Genomic DNA, 23,146 nt, shown 5'->3' on the forward strand with positions numbered 1-23,146 from the left:
ATAGCTATGAATCCATTGATTTATTTTTATTTGGGATCTTCTTGCTCTGCATCAGTTTATACAGTGCTGTTTGTCAAGATTAATAGTTTTTCAGCTATTTAACCCTTTGAGGGTCGACAGGCCCTCTCCGAAACTCGTTCTCAGGGTCGGCCAAATTTAAAAAAAAAAAAAAATTATTTTCTCTTATGAAAAGATAGAGAATCTTTTCCCGATCATAAAGACACCAAAAGTTTGAAATTTGATAGAAAACTTACGGAATTATGCTCTCGCAAAGTTAGCAGTCTCGGCGATGTTTACGCATCGGCGATTTTGCCCACTTTGAGCCCCATTTTCGGCCAATTTCACTGTACTAGTCGACAAAAAACATGAATATTTCGCTAGAACTCCATTTTTTCTATCGAATGGGTGCAAGAAACCACCCATTTATGAAATTCAACTATCCAGTACAGTGGTCAGAATTTAGCAATTTTGCCAATTTCACACAAATTTCAAAAGATGCCAATTTCCGAATAGGGTCCAGAATAAACAAGAAAGACATTCCTGGCACTAAAATGACATTTCCTCTAGTCATTAGTCACGTCTCAAGGCCCCTCTTATATTCTTTTGCTTTCCACTTTGAATTTTTATTCTCACAAAAAATATAAGATTTACTGTTATGCAGACTACTGCATTAGTGTAAAAAATGGTATAAATATTATTGGTGCACTTGTGAAAGAATATTAGACTCACCAGTTGACGTGTATTGCACGCTTGGCACGATTTGTTTACTTTTGAAGTTTGGTAAAAATCGAACATTTCTGCTACTTTGAGCTCAATTTCAAGGCACCTTTCATTGTAAAACCAGTCAAAATCATCTCAATTTCTGTAATATGTCTTCCATTCTATAAAATGAGACCAAGAAAACTAGAATACAACAATAAATACCATACGAAAATACACTGCAAAGTCGCTGATTTATTCCAAAAAAATGGTCAAAGTTTTTTTTTCTCATTATGCACTGTGTGCTGCAGGATTTTTTTTAGACTGTGCACACTGACCACATAGACCCATTCTTTCATATGAAGGCCTACCAGCTTTCTCCCACTAGATTTGAGGCCGCTAGAATTTATGCGTACTAGTACGTCAAAAACCCCTACGCGTAAGACGTACTAGTACGACCAAAACCCTCAAAGGGTTAATTAACTGCAAGTGCTTAATTGAGGACACCATAGGGATTGTTCCTGATCCTAGTATATATGTGCTAGATATGATTTTCTCTGAGAAGTTCTGGTACACTGAAAGTGCTACTACAAGACCTAGGAAACTAGGTCCCCAAATAATTTCAGCCATAAATTGGACCTGTAAGATTAGGAAACTGTATAGTTGTTAGAATTACAATTATTACAGGAAAGCTGCCAAAATATATATATATATTTTTTTTAACACACTGGCTGTCTCCCACCAAGGCAGGGTAACTTGAAAAAAAAAAACACTTTCACCATTATTCACTCTATCACTGTCTTGCCAGAGGCATGCAGATAGGACAGCTCAGACAACCCTCCAAAATAAAAATCTATTCGCTTAGATCTTGCCAGATGGTTGAGATTTATATCTTTGTTTACCTCCATTAAATTTTTAATTAACACTAGTATGTTGAGTATATTGAGTGGTATTTCACTTAAGTCAGGTTAGGATAGGACTGATTCCTAGCTTAAACTAATGTAAATTGCTTACCCATAGCCCCACTGGCTTATGGACACTTGATTGATACATAAATGTTTAGACATAAATAGAGTAATATGTATACTTATATAGTCTTTCTAATTTATGGCTCTGAAAGATCTTGAGTCTTTATTAAGCTGATCTCTGGAAGGCATCATATCTGTAATATCTTATTATCATTACTGCAAAATTCTAACAACTGCAAAATGAATGAAAGTAAGGTCACACCTTAAAAGTAGAGTCACACCAGTATTATCAGTCAGTGTGCTGAAAATTTGTAATGAACTAATGTAATAATTCAGTAGAATAATCGGGACTTGAGCCCGCAGTCTGGGAATACCAGATAGTGGTTTTGAATTCTGATCGTGCCAGTAAATAATCGCTCATGTTATGATTGGATTTTTTTTTAATTTCATGGGAATGGGTTATGTTATAACATAAACATTCATGATTATTTGGTATTTCCGCACATTTTCATTTAGTATCACTCTCAGATTCTTAACCTTTTGATTTATACAGTATTTTTAATTTTAATTTATAAAGTCAGTATTCATACTTAAGTGTGTGAAGGATTTTTTTCTCTTTCCACTTATATACCTTTGTTTATTTACCTTGATTCTTATCATTAGAGACTTTGTCAACTTGAAGTTTGGGTATTTTAAATCCAGTAAAGTGGAACCTCAGAAATCGAACGTATCACATATCGAACGTTTCGAAAATAGGACCATTTTTTCGAACAAACTGTGTCCCTATTATCGAACGCGCCCCTATTTTCGGACCGCCAGGTATGGAACCTGTCTGCCGCCCGCTCTGTCCGCATCCCCGCGCAGGCACCGTGAGCAGTCTAGCTTTGTTTATGCTTGAGTGAACACTAACCTGCGCTCTCATTCACGTATTTTACGATTATTTCATTGTGTTTAGTGCTTGTGGGACTGTGAAATAAGCTGCCATGGGCCCAAAGAAACTTGCTAGTGGTACCCCTGTGGTAAAGAAAGTGAGAAACACCATAGATGTGAAGAAGGAAATAATACAGAAGTATGAGAGTGGTGTGAGACTTGTTGAGCTTGCCAGGATGTATGGGAAAAACAAGTCGACCATCGGTTCTATCCTGGCAAAGAAAGAACAAATCAAGGAAGCTGATGTTGCGAAAGGTGTTAATTTAGGGAGTGGATGAGGTGCCTTCTTCAAAGATTAAGGAGATATGCGCCAAGTGGAATGATGTCCAAATGTTTGTGCAGAAGTACCACCCTGAGCAAGCTGAAACAAGCCATCTTTGCAACAAGTTCAGTGACAGAACCATGTCCCATTTTAGGGAAATGTTAGAGGCGCCAGAAACAGAGGACTGTGGTCAGTTATTTTGTGAGACAGGGGTCCAGTGACTCTCAAGCTGGTCCTAGTGGCATTAAAAGACAGAGAAGGGAAGTAGCCCCAGATAGGGCTTTACCTGAAGTCCTCATGGAGGGGGATTCTCCTTCCAAACACTAACCCCAACTCCCTCTCTCCTCCTCCCTATCTTCCAGATGCCATCACCAATCTTCAATAAAGGTAAGTAAAAATGTTATTTTATATGTATTACTATACATAATTAAAAACTATAGTATTTGTTGTATGTAAAACTGTAATTAACCTCTATAAAATGTATTTTTTGTGTGAATATTTTTGGGTTTCTGGAACGGATTAATTGTATTTCCATTATTTCTTATGGGAAATATTGCTTCGAATTTCAGACTTTTCGAATTTAGAACTAGCTCCTGGAACGGATTAAGTTCGATTTTTGAGGTTCCACTGTAATTAGGTATGTGTCATTTGAACTTCAGATACCTGTATGAACTCCCCTCTAGCACTTGTCACATTGCACATTCCCTAGTATTAATTTGCACACCCAGTAGTATCACTCAACAATTATCTAAGATTGCTTTATTTTAACTCTCTGCACTCTTATTTAGAATTGAAGCACTTGCTGTTCCTCTTCATTCAAGAAAATTGAGACAAATTAGCAATAATTTCATGAAAAAAGTGTTTAAGAGTATCTGCTTGAACATCCAGCAGGCATATGAGAGCTAGTTAGGTTAGAATGATTAGAGGTGAGTGCTCCATCAGAGTTGGCATTATGAGTTACATTAATATTTGCCTCATTGTATATTGTAATATTGTCTGTTATTACTAGTTAAACCGTGATATTTGTGTACAGTATTATAAGGTACAGTACATTAGTTTTTTACTACATCAGTCATTTCCCACCAAGTTAGGATGACCTAGAAAGGAAATTCATTCTATCTTTGATATACCTTTGGTTAGTTTTGAGAGTCTTACTATTGGAGCCCAGCCATGGTCTCATCTGGTGCTTGCCTGGTCAACCAGGCTGTTGCTGCTGGAGGCTCGCTGCCCCACATATCCATCACAGCCTGGTTGATCTGACACCTGGTGAAGATACTTGTCCAGTTTTCTCTTGAAGACTTCTACACTGTTCCAGCCATGTTTCTGATATCTTCTGATAAGATGTTGAGTAGTCTGGGCCCCCGAATGTTGATACAGTGTTCCCTTATTGTACCCACCACAGTGTTCAGATTTGGGACCAGGTCCTCGAGTACTTTCCAGGTATATTTTATCATGTATCTCTCTCTCCTCTCTTCAGTGAGTATATGTTCAAGACTTTAAGGCATTCCCAGTAATTTAAATGTTTTATCAGCTCTGTGCGGGCTGTAAACAATTTCTGTATTTGTTCATGCTCTGATATTTCTCCTGCTTTGAATGGGGCCATCAACACTGAGCAATATTACAACTGAGGGAGCACTAGAGATTTGAAGAGTGTCACCAGTGGCATAATTTCCCTTGTTTTGAAAGTTCTCAGTACCCACCCCGTCATTCTCCTGGCTGATAAATTAGACACGTGCAACTCTTGGGTATCTTTATTGAGGAAACGTTTCGCCACACAGTGGCTTCATCAGTCCATACAAAGGAGAATCTTGAAGAACAGGAGGAGAATGAGGTAATCAGTCCCTCAACCTTGAGTCGATGTGGTCAGTCCATCAATCTGATGAAGCCACTGTGTGACGAAACGTTTCCTCAATAAAGATACTCAAGAGTTGCACATGTGTCTAATTTATCAACATGTCAGTTCTCTGAACCATTCATCTACAAATTCTCCTAGCTGTCGTGATCTTTGTCTTATTATGTTCTTTGAAAGAAAAGTTAGCTGACATAATTATTCCCAAGTCTTTCACATGTTCCTTTAGTTCTATTTGGTGACCCTCTTGAGTTTTGTATACAATGTTCCTTTTGAGTTCTTCATTCCACCATTGAACATCATGTTGTTTTCCACTTCTCACTGGAAAACACTGCTTATAGCTTCCTGTAATTTTTCAGTGTCTTCTACCATAGTGACTTCCATGCTTATTTTAGTGTTATCTGCAAATGATGACACAAAACTGTGATGGGTGTTTTTATCCTTGCTATGAGGATGAGAAACAGCAGAGATGCCAGGACAGTGCCTTGGGGAACTGAGCTTTTTACCTCACTGATGCTGGGTTTTACTCTGTTTACTACTATTTTTTGTGTTCTGTGTGTTAGTAACCTGTAATTCCATCTGCCTACTTTTCCCATAATGCCCATGGTCCTCATTTTGTGCGCTATCACTCCATGACCACACTTGTCAAACACTTTTTCAAAAACTGTGTACTGTATATTACATCTGCGTTTTGATCGTCTTCTAACACCTCCATTATTCTGCCATAGTGGTTCAGCAGCTGTGACAGGCATGCGTAAAAATTTCCCTGAATTCTTTCATAAATGTTACCTTGCATAAACTACAGGAGTGCATCAAATCCTGAAAACCTCCACATTACATTTTTTTTTGGTGGGTGAGGGGGATGTGTTGGGATGTCAGGAACTTACTTCATTGCTTCCTGAAGGAGTGGTATCATGTAGAGGCTTTTCAGATGTATTGAAATTCATGCGAGTGTTTTCTGAGGCAGCACTTGCAATATTTTCCAGACAGTTTCATACGATAGACTTTGCAGTCATAAAAGTGAGGCAGTCACCATATGGTGCATCACTGGAAAAGACCAATGATTGCTTCAGCAAGGTGTTACAGGTGGGAAGCAGCGCTGTATGACTCTAGTGGTTTAGCGCGTCTTTTTTAATAATAATAGTAATAATACGAGTGAGAAGGTTAAAGGAAGGAAACAAGCAGTAACAGAGTAGTACAATATAAAAGAAAATAGAATGATAATGGCTCAACAGTATTGATAATGAAGGTAAGGTGGAAGTGGAGAGTATTGAGAAGACTGTTAAGTGCTGATGATAACATTGATGATATTTGTAACATCTGTTTTAGTGACATTAAATAAATTGTGCCTATACTCGATGTTTTATGTGAAAGGAACATTGGTTTTATTGTATAAAATTATTTCATGTAGCAATGAAAGTGATACCAGTTATGGTCTTTTTTTTTCTGTTAATGTATAAAACTAATGGAAACATTGAGGGGTCCCTCCTGGAGTCATAAAAGTGGGTACACAATGTCTTAATGTGAAAAAATATTCTTGTATGATACAACAGCTCATCGAATTAGTTTATACTATACTGTGTGAGCCCCAGGGGCCCGCCTGCAATGTCATGCCTTATTTGCTTTAACACTATTTCCTTAGCCCAGCAAGGTTCATTGCTGCCTTGCACTTAGTAAATGAAGCCCTTCACCACTGCTCAGTAATATTGGTTTTGTTGTGATGTCTGACATCAACTGGGAGCCTGGTTCAGCCCAAACCCCAGTCAGCATCCTTCTGTTATAGTGTTAATATCAATTAATAGTTAATATCATTTAATAGGTTGGTAGACAGCAATCCCACAGGAAGGTACTACTGTCCTGCCAAGTGAGTGTAAAACGAAAGGCTGTAATTGTTTTACATGATGGTAGGATTGATGGTGTCTTTAATCTCTTTCATAAACATGCAAGATTTCAGGTATGTCTTGCTACTTCTATTACACTTAGGTCACACTACACATTCATGTACACGTTTATGTATACACACTCATATGAGTTTTCTTCGATTTTATCTTAATAGTTCTTGTTCTTATTGCTTTTCCTTTTATATCCATGGGGAAGTGGAATAAGAATCTTTCCTCCATAAGCCATGCGTGTTGTAAAAGTCAACTAAAATGCCAGGAACGATAGGCTAGTAACCCCTTTTCCCATATAGCCTACTAAAAAGAAAAAAAGAAGAAAACCGTCGAAGTGAGATGTTTGAAAGTGCGTGGATGTTGTGCGAATGATAAGAAAGAGATGATTGTGGATGTTATGAATGAGAAGAAACTGAATGTCCTGGCTTTAAGTGAAACAAAGCTGAAGGGGGTGGGAGAGTTTCAATGGGGAGAAATAAATGGGTTTAGGTCATGGGTTTCAAATAGAGTTAGAGCTAAAGAAGGAGTAGCAATAATGTTGAGGATAAGTTATGGCAGGAAAAGAGGGAATATAAATGTATTAATTCAAGGATTATTTGGAGTAAAATAAGGGTTGGATGTGAAAAGAGGGTTATAGTAAGAGCATTTATGCACCTGGAGAAGAGAGGAGTGTAGGGAAGAGAGAGAGAGAGATTTTAGGAAATGCTGAGTGAGTGCATGGGGAGTTTTTGAACCAAGTATGAGAGTACTTGTGGTTGGGGATTTCATTGTTAAAGTGTGTAAAAATGTTGTGGAGGGAGTAGTAGGTAAATTTGGGGTGCCAGGGGTAAATGAAAATGGGGAACCTTTAATTGAGCTATGTGTAGAAAGAGGTTCGGTAATAAGTAATACATATTTTATGAAAAAGAGGATAAATAAATATACAAGGTATGATATAACACGTAATGAAAGTAGTTTGTTAGATTATGTATTGGTGGATAAAAGGTTGATGGGTAGGCTTCAGGATGTACATGTTTATAGAGGGGTAACTGATATATCGGATCATTATTTAGTTGTAGCTACAGTTAGAGTAAGAGGTAGATGGGACAAAAGGATAATGGCAACAACAAGCAAGAGAGAAGTGAAAGTGTATAAACTAAGGGAGGAAGAAGTTTGGGTGAGATACAAGCAACTATTGGCAGAAAGGTGGGCTAGTGCAAGTATGAGTAGTGGGGGGGGGGGGGTTGAAGAGGGTTGGAATAGTTTTAAAAATGCAGTATTAGAATGTGGGGCAAAAATTTGTGGTTATAGGAGGGTGGGTGCAGGAGGAAAGAGGAGTGATTGGTGGAATGTTGAAGTAAAAGGTACGATAAAAGAGAAAAAGTTAGCTTATGAGAAGTTTTTACAAAGCAAGTGTTATAAGAAGAGCAGAGTATGTGGAGAGTAAAAGAAAGGTGAAGAGAGTGGTGAGAGAGTGTAAAAGAAGAAAGCAGTGGGAGAGGCACTGTCAAAAAATTTTGATGAAAATAAGAAAAAAATTTGGAGTGAGATAAACAAGTTAAGAAAGCCTAGGGAATGAATGGATTTTTCAGTTCAAAGCAGAGTAGGGAAGTTAGTAGATGGGGAGCTGGAGGTATTGGGTAGATGGAGGGAATATTTTGAGGAACTTTTAAATGTTGACTAAGAAAGGGAGGCGGTAATTTCATGCACTGGCCAGGGAGGTATAACATCTTCTAGGAGTGAAGAAGAGCAGGATGTGAGTGTGGCGGAGGTGTGTGAGGCATTATGTAGAAAGAAAGGGAGTAAAGCAGCTGGAACTGATGGGATCTTGACAGAAATGTTAAAAGCAGGGGGGGATATAGTGTTGGAGTGGTTGGTATTTTTGTTTAATAAATGTATGAAAGAGGGGAAGATACCTAGGGATTGGCAGAGAGCATGTATAGTTCCTTTATATAAAGGGAAGGGGACAAAAGAGATTGTAAAAATTATAAAGGAATAAGTTTATTGAGTATACCAGGAAAAGTGTACAGTAGGGTTATTATTGGAAGAATTAGAGGTAAGACAGAGAGTAGAATTGCGGATGGGGGAGGAGGCTTTAGAGTGGGTAGGGGATGTGTAGATCAAGTGTTTACATTGAAGCACATATGTGAACAGTATTTAGATAAAGGTAGGGAAATTTTCATTGCATTTATGGATTTAGAAAAGGCATATGATAGAGTGGATAGGGGAGCAATGTGGCAGATGTTGCAAGTATATGGAATAGGTACTAAGTTACTAAATGCTGTAAAGAGTTATGAAGATAGTGAGGCTCAGGTTAGGGTGTGTAGAAGAGAGGGAGACTACTTCCCAGTAAAAGTAGGTCTTAGGGATGTGTAATGTCACCATGGTTGTTTAATATATTTATAGATGGGGTTGTAAAAGAAGTAAATGCTAGGGTGTTGGGGAGAGGGGTGGGATTAAATTATGGGGAATCAAATACAAAATGGGAGTTGACACAGTTACTTTTTGCTGATGATACTGTGCTTATGGGAGATTCTAAAGAAAAGTTGCAAAGGTTAGTGGATGAGTTTGTGAGGGTTTGTAAAGGTAGAAAGTTGAAAGTGAGCATAGATAAGAGTAAAGTGATGAGGGTATCAAATGATATAGATAAAGAAAAATTGGATATCACATTGGAGAGAGGAAGTATGGAAAAGTGATTGTTTTCAGATATTTGGGAGTTGACATGTTAGCGGATGGATTTATGAAGGATGAGGTTAACCATAGAATTGATGAAGGATAAATGGTGAGTGGTGCATTGAGGTATATGTGGAGACAAAAAATGTTATCTATGGAGGCAAAGAAGGGAATGTATGAAAGTATAGTGGTACCAACACTCTTATATAGGTGTGAAGCTTGGGTTGTAAATACTGCAGTGAGGAGGCAGTTGGAGACAGTGGAGATGTCCTGTCTAAGGGCAATGTGTGGTAAAAATATTCAGAAAATTCTAAGTGTGGAAATTAGAAGGTGTGGAGTTAATAAAAGTATTAGAGGGCTGAAGAGAGGTTGTTGAGGTGGTTTGGTCATTTAGAGAGAATGGATCAAAGTAGAATGACATGGAGAGCATATAAATCTGTAAGGGATGGAAGGCAGGGTAGGGGTCATCCTTAAAAAGGTTGGAGGGAGGGGGTAAAGAAGGTTTTGTGTGCGAGGGGCTTTGACTTCCACCAAGCGTGCATGAGGGTGTTAGATAGGAGTGAATGGAGACAAATGGTTTTTGGGACCTGACTAGCTGTTGGAGTGTGAGCAGGGTAATATTTAATGAAGGGATTCAGGGAAACTGGTTATTTTTATATAGTCGGACTTGAGTTCTGGAAATGGGAAATACTGTACAATGCCTGCACTTTAAAGGAGGGGTTTGGGATATTGGCAGTTTGCAGGGATGTGTAATAGGACAGTATATATATATATGGGGAATCAAATTCAAAATGGAAATTGACACAGTTACTTTTTGCTGATGATACTGTGCTTATGGGAGATTCTAAAGAAAAATTGCAAAGGTTAGTGGATGAGTTTGAGAATGTGTATAAAGGTAGAAAGTTGAAAGTGAACATAGAAAAGAGTAAGGTGATGAGGGTATCAAATGATTTAGATAAAGAAAAATTGGATATCAAATTGGGGAGGAGGAGTATGGAAGAAGTGAATGTTTTCAGATACTTGGGAGTTGACGTGTCGGCGGATGGATTTATGAAGGATGAGGTTAATCATAGAATTGATGAGGGAAAAAAGGTGAGTGGTGCATTGAGGTATATGTGGAGTCAAAAAACGTTATCTATGGAGGCAAAGAAGGGAATGTATGAAAGTATAGTAGTACCAACACTCTTATATGGATGTGAAGCTTGGGTGGTAAATGCAGCAGCGAGGAGACAGTTGGAGGCAGTGGAGATGTCCTGTCTAAGGCCAATGTGTGGTGTAAATATTATGCAGAAAATTCAGAGTGTGGAAATTAGGAGAAGGTGTGGAGTTAATAAAAGTATTAGTCAGAGGGCAGAAGAGGGGTTGTTGAGGTGGTTTGGTCATTTAGAGAGAATGGATCAAAGTAGAATGACATGGAAAGCATATAAATCTATAGGGGAAGGAAGGAGGGGTAGGGGTCGTCCTCGAAAGGGTTGGAAAGAAGGGGTAAAGGAGGTTTTGTGGGCGAGGGGCTTGGACTTCCAGCAAGCGTGCATGAGCATGTTAGATAGGAGTGAATGGAGACGAATGATACTTGGGACCTGACGATCTGTTGGAGTGTGAGCAGGGTAATATTTAGTGAAGGGATTCAGGGAAACCGGTTATTTTCATATAGTTGGACTTGAGTCCTGGAAATGGGAAGTACAATGCCTGCACTTTAAAGGAGGGGTTTGGGATATTGGCAGTTTGGAGGGATATGTTGTGTATCTTTATACGTATATGCTTCTAAACTGTTGTATTCTGAGCACCTCTGCAAAAGCAGTGATAATGTGTGAGTGTGGTGAAAGTGTTGAATGATGATGAAAGTATTTTCTTTTTTAGGATTTTCTTTCTTTTTTGGGTCACCCTGCCTCGGTGGGAGACGGCCGACTTGTTGAAAAAAAAAAAAATATATATATAATTGGATTCCTGATATTATATTCTATATGGACTTTATTATATTTCAGGTCACTTTTTATGTTATATCTTTATACGTGTATGCTTCTAAGCTGTTGTATCTGGGCGCCTCAGCAAAAACAATCATTAAGTATGAGTGAGGTGAAAGTGTTGAATGATGATGAAAGTACTTTCGTTTTGGGGATTTTCTTTCATTTTGGGTCACTCTGCCTAGGTAGGAGATTGCTATCTTGTTGAAAAAAAAAAAAATTAATTTCACAACTCTGTGGATACGTCCTCAAATGATACTACATTTTGGCAAGCCCATGGGGGCCCCAGTGACTTCCTTCTGGGTTTTTGGTGATCATACAGCTAGTTTAGTATTCTAACCTATTCTAGAAATGCATTTTAAACTGTATTTGAAGAAGTGATTGTTGCTAGGAGAATGTATTGAATTGTTCTGGGGGTATGTATTGGTTACTCATCTATTTTGTCAATAGCTGATATTGTCTCTGGTGCCTCTGCATTAGATGTCGCACACTACTGCGCCTGCTGGCCACAGCCTTCCTTGTCCAGCTAACGAGGATTGCAAGTACTCTTGTGCTTTCTGCATGGATCCTGGCATCCAACTGTCATGAGACATAGGAGGCAAACAACAGATAGCAAGCAGTGGTGAAGAAAAAACTTTACTAAGCATTAAAAATACACAATGGACTATGCTGGGGGGATCAGTGAGGTGAAGATGTATTTGATATAATGAAGCATGTAATATTCCAAGTGGGCCCCTCAGTCCCCTCATGCAGAAATGTCTTTTACAATTCATAATGTTTACTATGTTATCAGCTAGACTGGTGCTGTGTTAATAATTTTGATTTTAATTACCTGTACTTGGTTTCATTATTTGTAGTTTCAGCATGTTTTGTTGGTTTGTACATTTATGCACTCTATGCACCTTTGTCATTAAATTATACTGCAATAATTATAGTCTCTAAAGTCTTCTGTTTGTTATCATGGGTGAAAAAATGGAGGTTAATTTTTCAATTTATCCCTTTACATTTAAAATATTTTTTAGTCACTTTCCATGTTCAGTACAGCAGTAATGCAAATTTTATAAACACTGATTCTGTTATTAGTATTGTTTTCAAAATTTCATTTTACATAATACTGTGTGTAATAGCATCATCATTATTAATTTCAACTTATGATGAATATTCCTTAATGTATATATGCAGCTGTTGGTAATCATTTCTTCCATATTTACAGATACTACATGAATAGATTTAAGGATGCCTATAGACAAGCCACCATTGATCATTTGTTAGGTAAGGAGTCAATGTTTATCTTTCCAAAGACTATAAGCTCATTAAAGAGGTAACAGTCTGGGCTGACATAGAGGAGGAGCATTGTTATATACCAGTGGTTTACCATAGCAGTTGACAGTTGCATCATACAACCCATGTTCACATTGTACATGAAGAACTTCATCTTTAACCATCTAAACTAGTGTTTTTTTTGCTGTCACCCATTTCTATTATTGTACATTGTATCTATTATTTTATTATCACACTGGCCGATTCCCACCAAGGCAGAGTGGCTCGAAAAAGAAAAACTTTCACCATCATTCACTCCATCACTGTCTTGCCAGAAGGGTGCTTTACACTTCAGTTTTTAAACTGCAACATTAACACCCCTCCTTCAGAGTGCAGGCACTGTACTTCCCATCTCCAGGACTCAAGTCCGGCCTGCTGGTTTCCCTGAACCCCTTCATAAATGTTACTTTGCTCATACTCCAACAGCACGTCAAGTATTAAAAACCATTTGTCTCCATTCACTCCTATCAAACACGCTCACGCATGCCTGCTGGAAGTCCAAGCCCCTCGCACACAAAACCTCCTTTACTCCCTCCCTCCAACCTTTCCTAGGCCGACCCCTACCCCGCCTTCCTTCCACTACAAACTGATGCACTCATGAAGTCACTCTGTTTCGCTCCATTCTCTACATGTCCGAACCACCTCAACAACCCTTCCTCAGCCCTCTGGACAACAGTTTTGGTAATCCCGCACCTCCTCCTAACTTCCAAACTACGAATTCTCTGCATTATATTCACACCACACATTGTCCTCAGACATGACATCTCCACTGCCTCCTGCCTTCTCCTCGCTGCAACATTCATCACCCATGCTTCACACTCATATAAGAGCGTTGGTAAAACTATACTCTCATACATTCCCCTCTTTGCCTCCAAGGACAAAGTTCTTTGCCTCCACAGACTCCTAAGTGCACCACTCACCCTTTTCCCCTCATCAATTCTATGATTCACCTCATCTTTCATAGACCCATCCACTGACACATCCACTCCCAAATATCTGAATACATTCACCTCCTCCATACTCTCTCCCTCCAATCTGATATCCAATCTTTCATCACCTAATCTTTTTGTTATCCTCATTACCTTACACTTTCCTGTATTCACTTTTAATTTTCTTCTTTTGCACACCCTACCAAATTCATCCACCAATCTCTGCAACTTCTCTTCAGAATCTCCCAAGAGCACAGTGTCATCAGCAAAGAGCAGCTGTGACAACTCCCACTTTGTGTGTGATTCTTTATCTTTTAACTCCATGCCTCTTGCCAAGACCCTTGCATTTACTTCTCTTACAACCCCATCTATAAATATATTAAACAACCACGGTGACATCACACATCCTTGTCTAAGGCCTACTTTTACTGGGAAATAATTTCCCTCGTTCCTACATACTCTTACTTGAGCCTCACTATCCTCGTAAAAACTCTTTACTGCTTTCAGTAACCTACCTCCTACACCATACACCTGCAACATCTGCCACATTGCCCCCCTATCCACCCTGTCATACATTGTATCTATCCACATAAAATTTTATTTTTGATCTCTTACTCTATTTGCTCAATTTGTTCAGGTCTTCCTGTAGGGATACACATTCATTTTTATTACATACTTCAGATTTTTGCATCTTTTGCAGACGTTTTACTCTAGTACTTAACTGTGGCAAGTTATTTATTATAGATAAGAAATATCAAAGCAAGCACTGATTATTGTAGCATCCCTCAAATGATGTAACAACACAAGGACTTTTTTTTTTTTTCCTCGCATCATTTTTTTTTTTTTTTTTTTTTTTGCATTTTCCTTTCAAACAGGAACTCTCTCATCCACTGTTATGGCTCCTATGTTTTGTAGCCTTCAGATTTTTAGTACTCTATTATTATTTATTATTACTACTACTGGTATTATTATTTTTATTGTAATTATTATTTTTTTAACAAACCAGCTGTATCCCACCAAGGCAGGTTGATCTAAAAAGAAAAATGAAAGATTCTGGGAAATGTTGAGTGAATGCGTGGGGAGTTTTGAATCAAGTGTGAGAGTAATGGTGGTTGGGGATTTCAATGCTAAAGTGGGTAAAAATGTTATGGAGGGAGTAGTAGGTAATTTTGGGGTGCCAGGGGTAAATGTAAATGGGGAGCCTTTAATTGAGCTATGTGTAGAAAGAAATTTGGTAATAAGTAATACATATTTTATTAAAAAGAGGATAAATAAATATACAAGGTATGATGTAGCACGTAATGAAAGTAGTTTGTTAGATTATGTATTGGTGGATAAAAGGTTGATGGGTAGGCTCCAGGATGTACATGTTTATAGAGGGGCAACTGATATATCGGATCATTATTTAGTTGTAGCTACAGTTACAGTAAGAGGTAGATGGGAAAAGAGGAAGGTGGCAACAACAAGTAAGACGGAGGTGAAAGTGTATAAACTAAGGGAGGAGGAAGTTCGGGCGAGATATAAGCGACTATTGGCAGAAAGGTGGGCTAGTGCAAAGATGAGTAGTGGGGGGGGTTGAAGAGGGTTGGAATAGTCTTAAAAATGCAGTATTAGAATGTGGGGCAGAAGTTTGTGGTTATAGGAGGGTGGGGGCAGGAGGAAAGAGGAGTGATTGGTGGAATGATGAAGTAAAGGGTGTGATAAAAGAGAAAAAGGTAGCTTACGAGAGGTTTTTACAAAGCAGAAGTGTTATAAGAAGAGCAGAGTATATGGAGAGTAAAAGAAAGGTGAAGAGAGTGGTGAGAGAGTGCAAAAGGAGAGCAGATGAAAGAGTGGGAGAGGCACTGTCAAGAAATTTTAATGAAAATAAGAAAAAATTTTGGAGTGAGTTAAACAAGTTAAGAAAGCCTAGGGAAAGTATGGATTTGTCAGTTAAAAACAGAGTAGGGGAGTTAGTAGATGGGGAGAGGGAGGTATTAGGTAGATGGCGAGAATATTTTGAGGAACTTTTAAATGTTAAGGAAGAAAGGGAGGCGGTAATTTCATGCACTGGCCAGGGAGGTATACCATCTTTTAGGAGTGAAGAAGAGCAGAATGTAAGTGTGGTGGAGGTACGTGAGGCATTACGTAGAATGAAAGGGGGTAAAGCAGCTGGAACTGATGGGATCATGACAGAAATGTTAAAAGCAGGGGGGGATATAGTGTTGGAGTGGTTGGTACTTTTGTTTAATAAATGTATGAAAGAGGGGAAGGTACCTAGGGATTGGCGGAGAGCATGTATAGTCCCTTTATATAAAGGGAAAGGGGACAAAAGAGATTGTAAAAATTATAGAGGAATAAGTTTACTGAGTATACCAGGAAAAGTATACAGTAGGGTTATAATTGAAAAAATTAGAGGTAAGACAGAATGTAGAATTGCGGACGAGCAAGGAGGCTTCAGAGTGGGTAGGGGATGTGTAGATCAAGTGTTTACATTGAAGCATATATGTGAACAGTATTTAGATAAAGGTAGGGAAGTTTTTATTGCATTTATGGATTTAGAAAAGGCATATGATAGAGTGGATAGAGGAGCAATGTGGCAGATGTTGCAAGTATATGGAATAGGTGGTAAGTTACTAAATGCTGTAAAGAGCTTTTATGAGGATAGTGAGGCTCAGGTTAGGGTGTGTAGAAGAGAGGGAGAATACTTCCCGGTAAAAGTAGGTCTTAGACAGGGATGTGTAATGTCACCATTGTTGTTTAATATATTTATAGATGGGGTTGTAAAAGAAGTAAATGCTAGGGTGTTCGGGAGAGGGGTGGGATTAAATTATGGGGAATCAAATTCAAAATGGGAATTGACACAGTTACTTTTTGCTGATGATACTGTGCTTATGGGAGATTCTAAAGAAAAATTGCAAAGGTTAGTGTATGAGTTTGAGAATGTGTGTAAAGGTAGAAAGTTGAAAGTGAACATAGAAAAGAGTAAGGTGATGAGGGTATCAAATTATTTAGATAAAGAAAATTGGATATCAAATTGGGGAGGAGGAGTATGGAAGAAGTGAATGTTTTCAGATACTTGGGAGTTGATGTGTCGGCGGATGGATTTATGAAGGATGAGGTTAATCATAGAATTCATGAGGGAAAAAATGGTGAGTGGTGCGTTGAGGTATATGTGGAGTCAAAAAACATTATCTATGGAGGCAAAGAAGGGAATGTATGAAAGTATAGTAGTACCGACACTCTTATATGGATGTGAAGCTTGGGTGGTAAATGCAGCAGCGAGGAGACGGTTGGAGGCAGTGGAGATGTCCTGTCTAAGGGCAATGTGTGGTGTAAATATTATGCAGAAAATTCGGAGTGTGGAAATTAGGAGAAGGTGTGGAGTTAATAAAAGCATTAGTCAGAGGGCAGAAGAGGGGTTGTTGAGGTGGTTTGGTCATTTAGAGAGAATGGATCAAAGTAGAATGACATGGAAAGCATATAAATCTATAGGGGAAGGAAAGAGGGGTAGGGGTCGTCCTCGAAAGGGTTGGAAAGGGGGTAAAGGAGGTTTTGTGGACTAAGGGGCTTGGATTTCCAGCAAGCGTGCATGAGCGTGTTAGATAGGAGTGAATGGAGACGAATGATACTTGGGACCTGACGATCTGTTGGAGTGTGAGCAGGGTAATATTTAGTGAAGGGATTCAGGGAAACCGGTTATTTTCATATACATGTAGTCGGACTTGAGTCCTGGAAATGGGAAGTACAATGCCTGCACTTTAAAGGAGGGGTTTGGGATATTGGCAGTTTGGAGGGATATGTTGTGTATCTCTATACGTATATGCTTCTAAACTGTTATATTCTGAGCACCTCTGCAAAAGCAGTGATAATGTGTGAGTGTGGTGAAAGTGTTGAATGATGATGAAAGTATTTTCTTTTTGGGGATTTTCTTTCTTTTTTTTTGGGTCACCCTGCCTCGGTGGGAGACGACCGACTTGTTGAAAAAAAAAAAAAAAATTAGTTTTTTATTATTATTATTATTATTATTATTATTATTATTATTATTATTATTATTGTTATTAATACTGTATTTTATTTTTTATTGTGTTAGTATTTTTTTATTATTAATGAAATGACCTTTATATTTTTTCTTTATATTTTATAATTTTTTACAGAAAAATCTTTGAGTCTAAATGAACTTTTTTCTTATTGATTGTTACCTTACTGTCATCAGGGAACCCTGTAACAGAAGACCTGATTCACCTGGAAGTGCCGAGTGATGAGGAGGAATCATCCATGACCCCTGAGCATGTGAAACATGTCATTGATGACTGTAAGAAGCTGCTAGTACCTGATGCAGAAACCATTCTTGGGGCCTGGGGCCTCATCGATGCTGATCCTTCGTAAGTCACCTGCTGCTTGGGCTCTGTTGTCGTTGTCTGGGAGGGATGGTATAAAGGAGCTTTTTCTTTTTTTAACTGGGTGTCTCCCACTGAGGCAGGGTGACCCCCAAAAAAAAAAAAAACAGTCGCCATCATTGACGCTATCACTGTCCTTGCAGAGGTGCACGTTATGACAGTTTAGATGTCACTCTAGACAGCAGATATTGAAACCCCTCCTTTATTAAAGTGCAGGCATTGTACTTCCCACCTCAAGGACTCAAGTCTGGCTAACCAGTTTCCCTGAATCCCTTCACAAAATATTACCCCTGCTCATACTCCAACAGCTCGTAGAGTCCCATTTGTCTCCACCTCCCATTGAAGTAGAGTGACCTGAAAAAGGAGAAGTACAATCACCATCATTGACATCACCATCTTGCCAGGGGCACAGTGGTGTTACATCTTGCATGCCCCTCCAAATTGCATTATCCCTATCCCTCCAACTTCTGTATTAATTACTAAATTTAAAAAAGTTTTTTAATACATGTATATCTTCAGTAATTGCATTGCTGAGCATATCAGTTGATTTCATTTTATTTATCTGTTGCACATAGTTGATGTCACTGTCATTGTTATCTCAATCATTGTCATTGTACTCAGCTATTTTATTTTCATCATTATCATTATTTCAGTTAGCAGCATCTCAGGCATCATTAACACAGTCATTTCAGTCATTATTATCATTACAATAATTTCAAGCATCTTCTTTATCAATAATGAACCTTAGTTATTGGTATCAAATTGATTTTGTTTAAAATATTAAATGCAAGTGATGGCTTAGTATGACCCTTGTAGGTTTAGTGCAGCCTCTCTTCACTTAGCGACGTACTCGTTTACCAATGCCTCGGACTTACGACGGGCTCTCTGACCAGTATACATACCTAAATAATGTATATTAGAGCTGATTTCCTCTATTCTGTTTATTTCAATATACAGTACACTACTGTATAAACATTTAAAAATATACCAGAAATGTTATAAATGGTGCAAAGGTGACATTAAAACAATATCAGAGATGGTCGACACAAACCCACTGCCATTATAGTGTGCATCTCACTTAGTGACGAATTCGTTTACCGATGTGGTCTTAGGAGCAGAACTCTGTCGTTAAGTGAAGAGAGGCTATTCTTAGTTTTGATTGTAATAATATTGGTGGGAGTTAAGCTAGCTTAGCTGTAGAATTAATAATTTTGTATAGCTGTAAATTTGATTTATTGTAATATGGGGATATCCTTTGTGGTCTGCTATTTATTGAAGAAAGGTTTTTGTACACTTACTTTTCTTTATTTTTCAAATTTCTGCTTTATGCATTTAAATTATTGTGTCTGTATACTTCTGATAAGACAGCTAGGGAGTGAGTGATGATGAATGTGTTTCTTTCTTTGGGTCATCCTACTTTGATAGGAAATGGTCTATTGGTAAAAAAAATTATTATCAGTACTTTGAACAAATTAAAGGTAAAGTTCAATTTGGTTTATGTACCATTTCTTCTTCTTTCTTTCAACAAACCAGCCGTATCCCACTGAGGCAGGGTGACCCAAAAAGAAAAACAAAAGTTTCTCTTTTCAAATTTAGTAATTTATACAGGAGAAGGGGTTACTAGCTCCTTGCTCCCGGCATTTTAGTCGCCTCTTACAACACGCATGGCTTACGGAGGAAGAATTCTGTTCCACTTCCCCATGGAGATAAGAGGAAATAAACAAGAACAAGAACTAGAAAGAAAATAGCAGAAAACCCAGAGGGGTGTGTATATATATGCTTGTACATGTATGTGTAGTGTGACCTAAGTGTAAGTAGAAGTAGCAAGACGGTTCCTGAAATCTTGCATGTTTATGAGACAGAAAAAAGACACCAGCAATCCTACCACCATGTAAAACAATTACAGGCTTTCGTTTTACAATCACTTGGCAGGATGGTAGTACCTCCCTGGGCGTTATGTACCATTTATTGAGGGTATATTATACACCATGTATATGGTTGTAGTTATAGAAGTTAAAGATGAAACAAGCATCATATAATTAGTATGTTGCAAGTGTAAGGATTGTTTCTGAAATGTGGATTAACAGTTGTGGAAGAGGCTGCCTTAGAGCTTTTGAGAAGATTGAAGTTTTAGGTTAAATTGAAACTTTTTATCTCTTCAGAACTGGTGACCCTGATCAAACCGACATGGACATTATCTTGGTGCTGACTCGTGATTCATATTATGTTGCTCAGTAAGTAGCCACACAGTTTTATTATTACTTGGTAAGTAGCACCTGTCCTCATCTTCATGTTGCTCAGTAAGTATTCCCTGTCTTTCTCTTCATGTTGCTCAGTAAGTAATTTCTGTCCTTGTCTAATTTTTCTCAGTTAATAGCTAGAGTCCTTATCATGTTACTCAGTATATATGTTTGCTGAGCTATACATATATATTATATGGTGTGATACTTAATTTTTATATGGGTGGACCAGTTATGCTCACAGAAGTCTCCACTAAGAAGGCCATCATGTGGCTATAACCTGCATCAGGAGAAATTTGCCAATTTCTCCTGGCAGATGAAAGCCTCCCACGTTTTTAGCCCTTAGTGAAACAAACATAATGAATTGTTTGTAGTTTTCAAGTGCATTCTAAAGTCTTAATATTCACAAGGCACAGGGGCAGCGGAGGGTGCCCCCCCCCAAAAAAAAAAAAGAGCTGCCAAATAAAAATAATAATACTAAAAATGCTGCTTGAGATCAAGTTCCTTATTTCCCTCCAAGCAAGTTGCCACCTCTAAGCCCCTCTTCTGGAGTCACCCCTGAGAAGGCATATGACATACTTGGAGATTGTGTGAGTTGGCCACCTCAAGAAATTAAGATTCTTAAGAGGAAACAAGTCATGAAGGCATCCCTCTTATAAATAAAACCTCATGTTGCTTAATTTCCTTGACTGTTCCTTGAGAATGTGATTGAGAGATTATGAAATCTCTTTAAATTTAATTCCCTTTCAAATTGATTAGATAGGTACAGTACGTATGTTAGTTTCTTTTTTCACAGCTGTAACAAAGTATTGTAGTAAAAACATATAGTTTAAAAAATCCTTTACTGCTATTTGTCAGTGCTTGTGTGTATTTTACAATTATATACAGCCTTTTTTTATTTGTTATATCAGATATGATGAGGAGACTGACCGAATCCTTCATTATGAAAGAGTATCACTGATTGACTTGGAAAAAATAGAAATGGGACCTTTTACCTGGTAAGAACATTACTATTTTTTTTTTTTTTAATTTTAGCATGTAGCATAATATATTTTTTTTTATTTTAGCATGTAGCATAATATCATACAAATATCTTTAGTATTATTGAACACAGACTCCATATCCTTTATGAATGGTTTTAGCATTTTTGAGCCTTCACCATATACTGATGCCTGATTTTTTAGCATTACAGTGGACCCTCATTTTTCGTAATTAATCCATTCCAGAAAGCATGACTATTATCGAAATTGATGATTTGCGAATCCATTTTCCCCATAAGAAATAATGTAAATCGAATTAATTCGTTCCAGACACCCAGAAGTATCAACAAAATTTTTTTTTTTTTACCTTAAAGATAGATTTACATGCACAAAAGAATGAACATTCAACATGACAGTTACCTTTATTGAAGGCTGTTGTTGATGAATGGAAGACAGGGAGGAGGAGAGAGGGAAGAGAGGTTATTGTTTGGAAGAGGAATCCCCCTCCATAAGGACTCTAGGTCACTTCAGGGGTCACTTCCCTAGCTTAAATATAGATTTACATGCAGAAAAGAATGCCAAATAAATTTTTTTTTTTTTTTCAACAAGTCGGCCATCTCCCACCGAGGCAGGGTGCCAAATAAATGTAAAGCACTAATAAAATGTATAAATGAACATTTAACATCGCACTTACCTTTTATTGAAGACTTTTGTTGATGTATGGCAGGCGGGGTAGAGAGAGGGGAGGCGAGTTTATTGTTGGAGAATATGAGACTACTATCAACTCTATGGCTTATTTATCTATTAAAATTCAACTTATATGACATAATAAACAATATTAATAACATAGAAACATGGAATATACTCTAGAATGAATAAAATAAGTCATTGTGTATGTCACGAGAGGTGTGTTGTTGTTGGGTGTATAAGGGCCACTGAGAGTATGCCGTCCATAATGGTGTAAAGTAAAAGGACACAAGTGCAACTAATGTGACATTTTATTGTGGCAACGTTTCGTTCTCCAGGAGCTTTGTCAAGCCATTACAAACAGTACATGGACACAGAGGGTATATATAGGCTCAGAGTGAGGTGTAGTAGTAGTAATACAGTATGTTAGAACAATTAACTTGCACGTGAGTAAAGGATATAAAAGCTATTGGTATAAACATTGGTAATAAATACCTACAAGTTGGTTTAGAAAGACACGTAAGCAAACACTATAACATATTAGAAAACGTTTCGGTCCTGGGACCTTGATCACTTCTAACATACAGAGGTAGAAAGACATTATATATATAGGCGGAGAGTGAGATGTGATGCACGTGACCTGAGGAATGTCATAAGAACATAAGAATGGAGGAACACTGTAGAAGGCCTACTGGCTCATGCGAGGCAGATCTTTATCAAAACAACCTCTACCTATGATGAGGACGGGTAGACGATAAAATCATGTGACTCCTGTGTTGTTGGGTTGGTGTTGCTTAAGTATCATGTATGCCTGGAATGAGGCACAACTCGTTCTCACCGAACCAGACCTCAGATGCCGACGGTGCCTAGAAGCCTCACTAATCGCCATCACCGACACTATAGAACGCAACACTGGAAACTACAAAATTTCAAAAACATTGGCATACATGATACTTAAGCAACACCAACCCAAGAGTCACATGATTTCATCGTCTACCCGTCCTCATCATAGGTAGAGGTTGTTTTCATAAAGACCTGCCTTGCATGAGCCAGTAGGCCTTCTACAGTGTTCCTCCATTCTTATGTTCTTATGACATTCCTCAGGTCACGTGCGTCACATCTCACTCTCCGCCTATATATATAATGTCTTTCTACCTCTGTATGTTAGAAGTGATCAAGGTCCCAGGACCGAAACGTTTTCTAATAAATATGTTATAGTGTGTGCTTATGTGTCTTTCTAAACCATAAAAGCTATTACTTGGGAAACGTAAAAATTGGTTAGACAGATATTTCTATTGGAGGCTGGATAGAGAAGGCCTGTTTGAATGTTCATTCTCAGTAATGTGCTTGTGTAGTATTAACAGGAGAGACTATGTGATGGCAGGGTTTACTGTT

General features: G+C 38.1%; 1 protein-coding gene across 2 annotated transcripts in view; it reads left to right on the forward strand.

Moving 5' to 3' along the window:
- sp3 (phosphatidylinositide phosphatase spermathreecae) overlaps positions 1–23,146 on the forward strand; it is a 185,933-nt gene that overhangs the window by 112,485 nt on the left and 50,302 nt on the right. For both annotated transcript variants that reach the window (XM_053789611.2, XM_053789612.2), the window contains 4 exons: positions 12,430–12,488; positions 17,661–17,829; positions 20,007–20,078; positions 20,996–21,082. In XM_053789611.2, coding sequence (XP_053645586.1) covers positions 12,430–12,488; positions 17,661–17,829; positions 20,007–20,078; positions 20,996–21,082 — 387 coding nt within the window. The remainder of the gene's footprint in view (positions 1–12,429; positions 12,489–17,660; positions 17,830–20,006; positions 20,079–20,995; positions 21,083–23,146) is intronic.

The sequence above is a fragment of the Cherax quadricarinatus genome, chromosome 68, assembly GCF_038502225.1.
Source record: "Cherax quadricarinatus isolate ZL_2023a chromosome 68, ASM3850222v1, whole genome shotgun sequence".
Classification (NCBI taxonomy): domain Eukaryota; kingdom Metazoa; phylum Arthropoda; class Malacostraca; order Decapoda; family Parastacidae; genus Cherax; species Cherax quadricarinatus.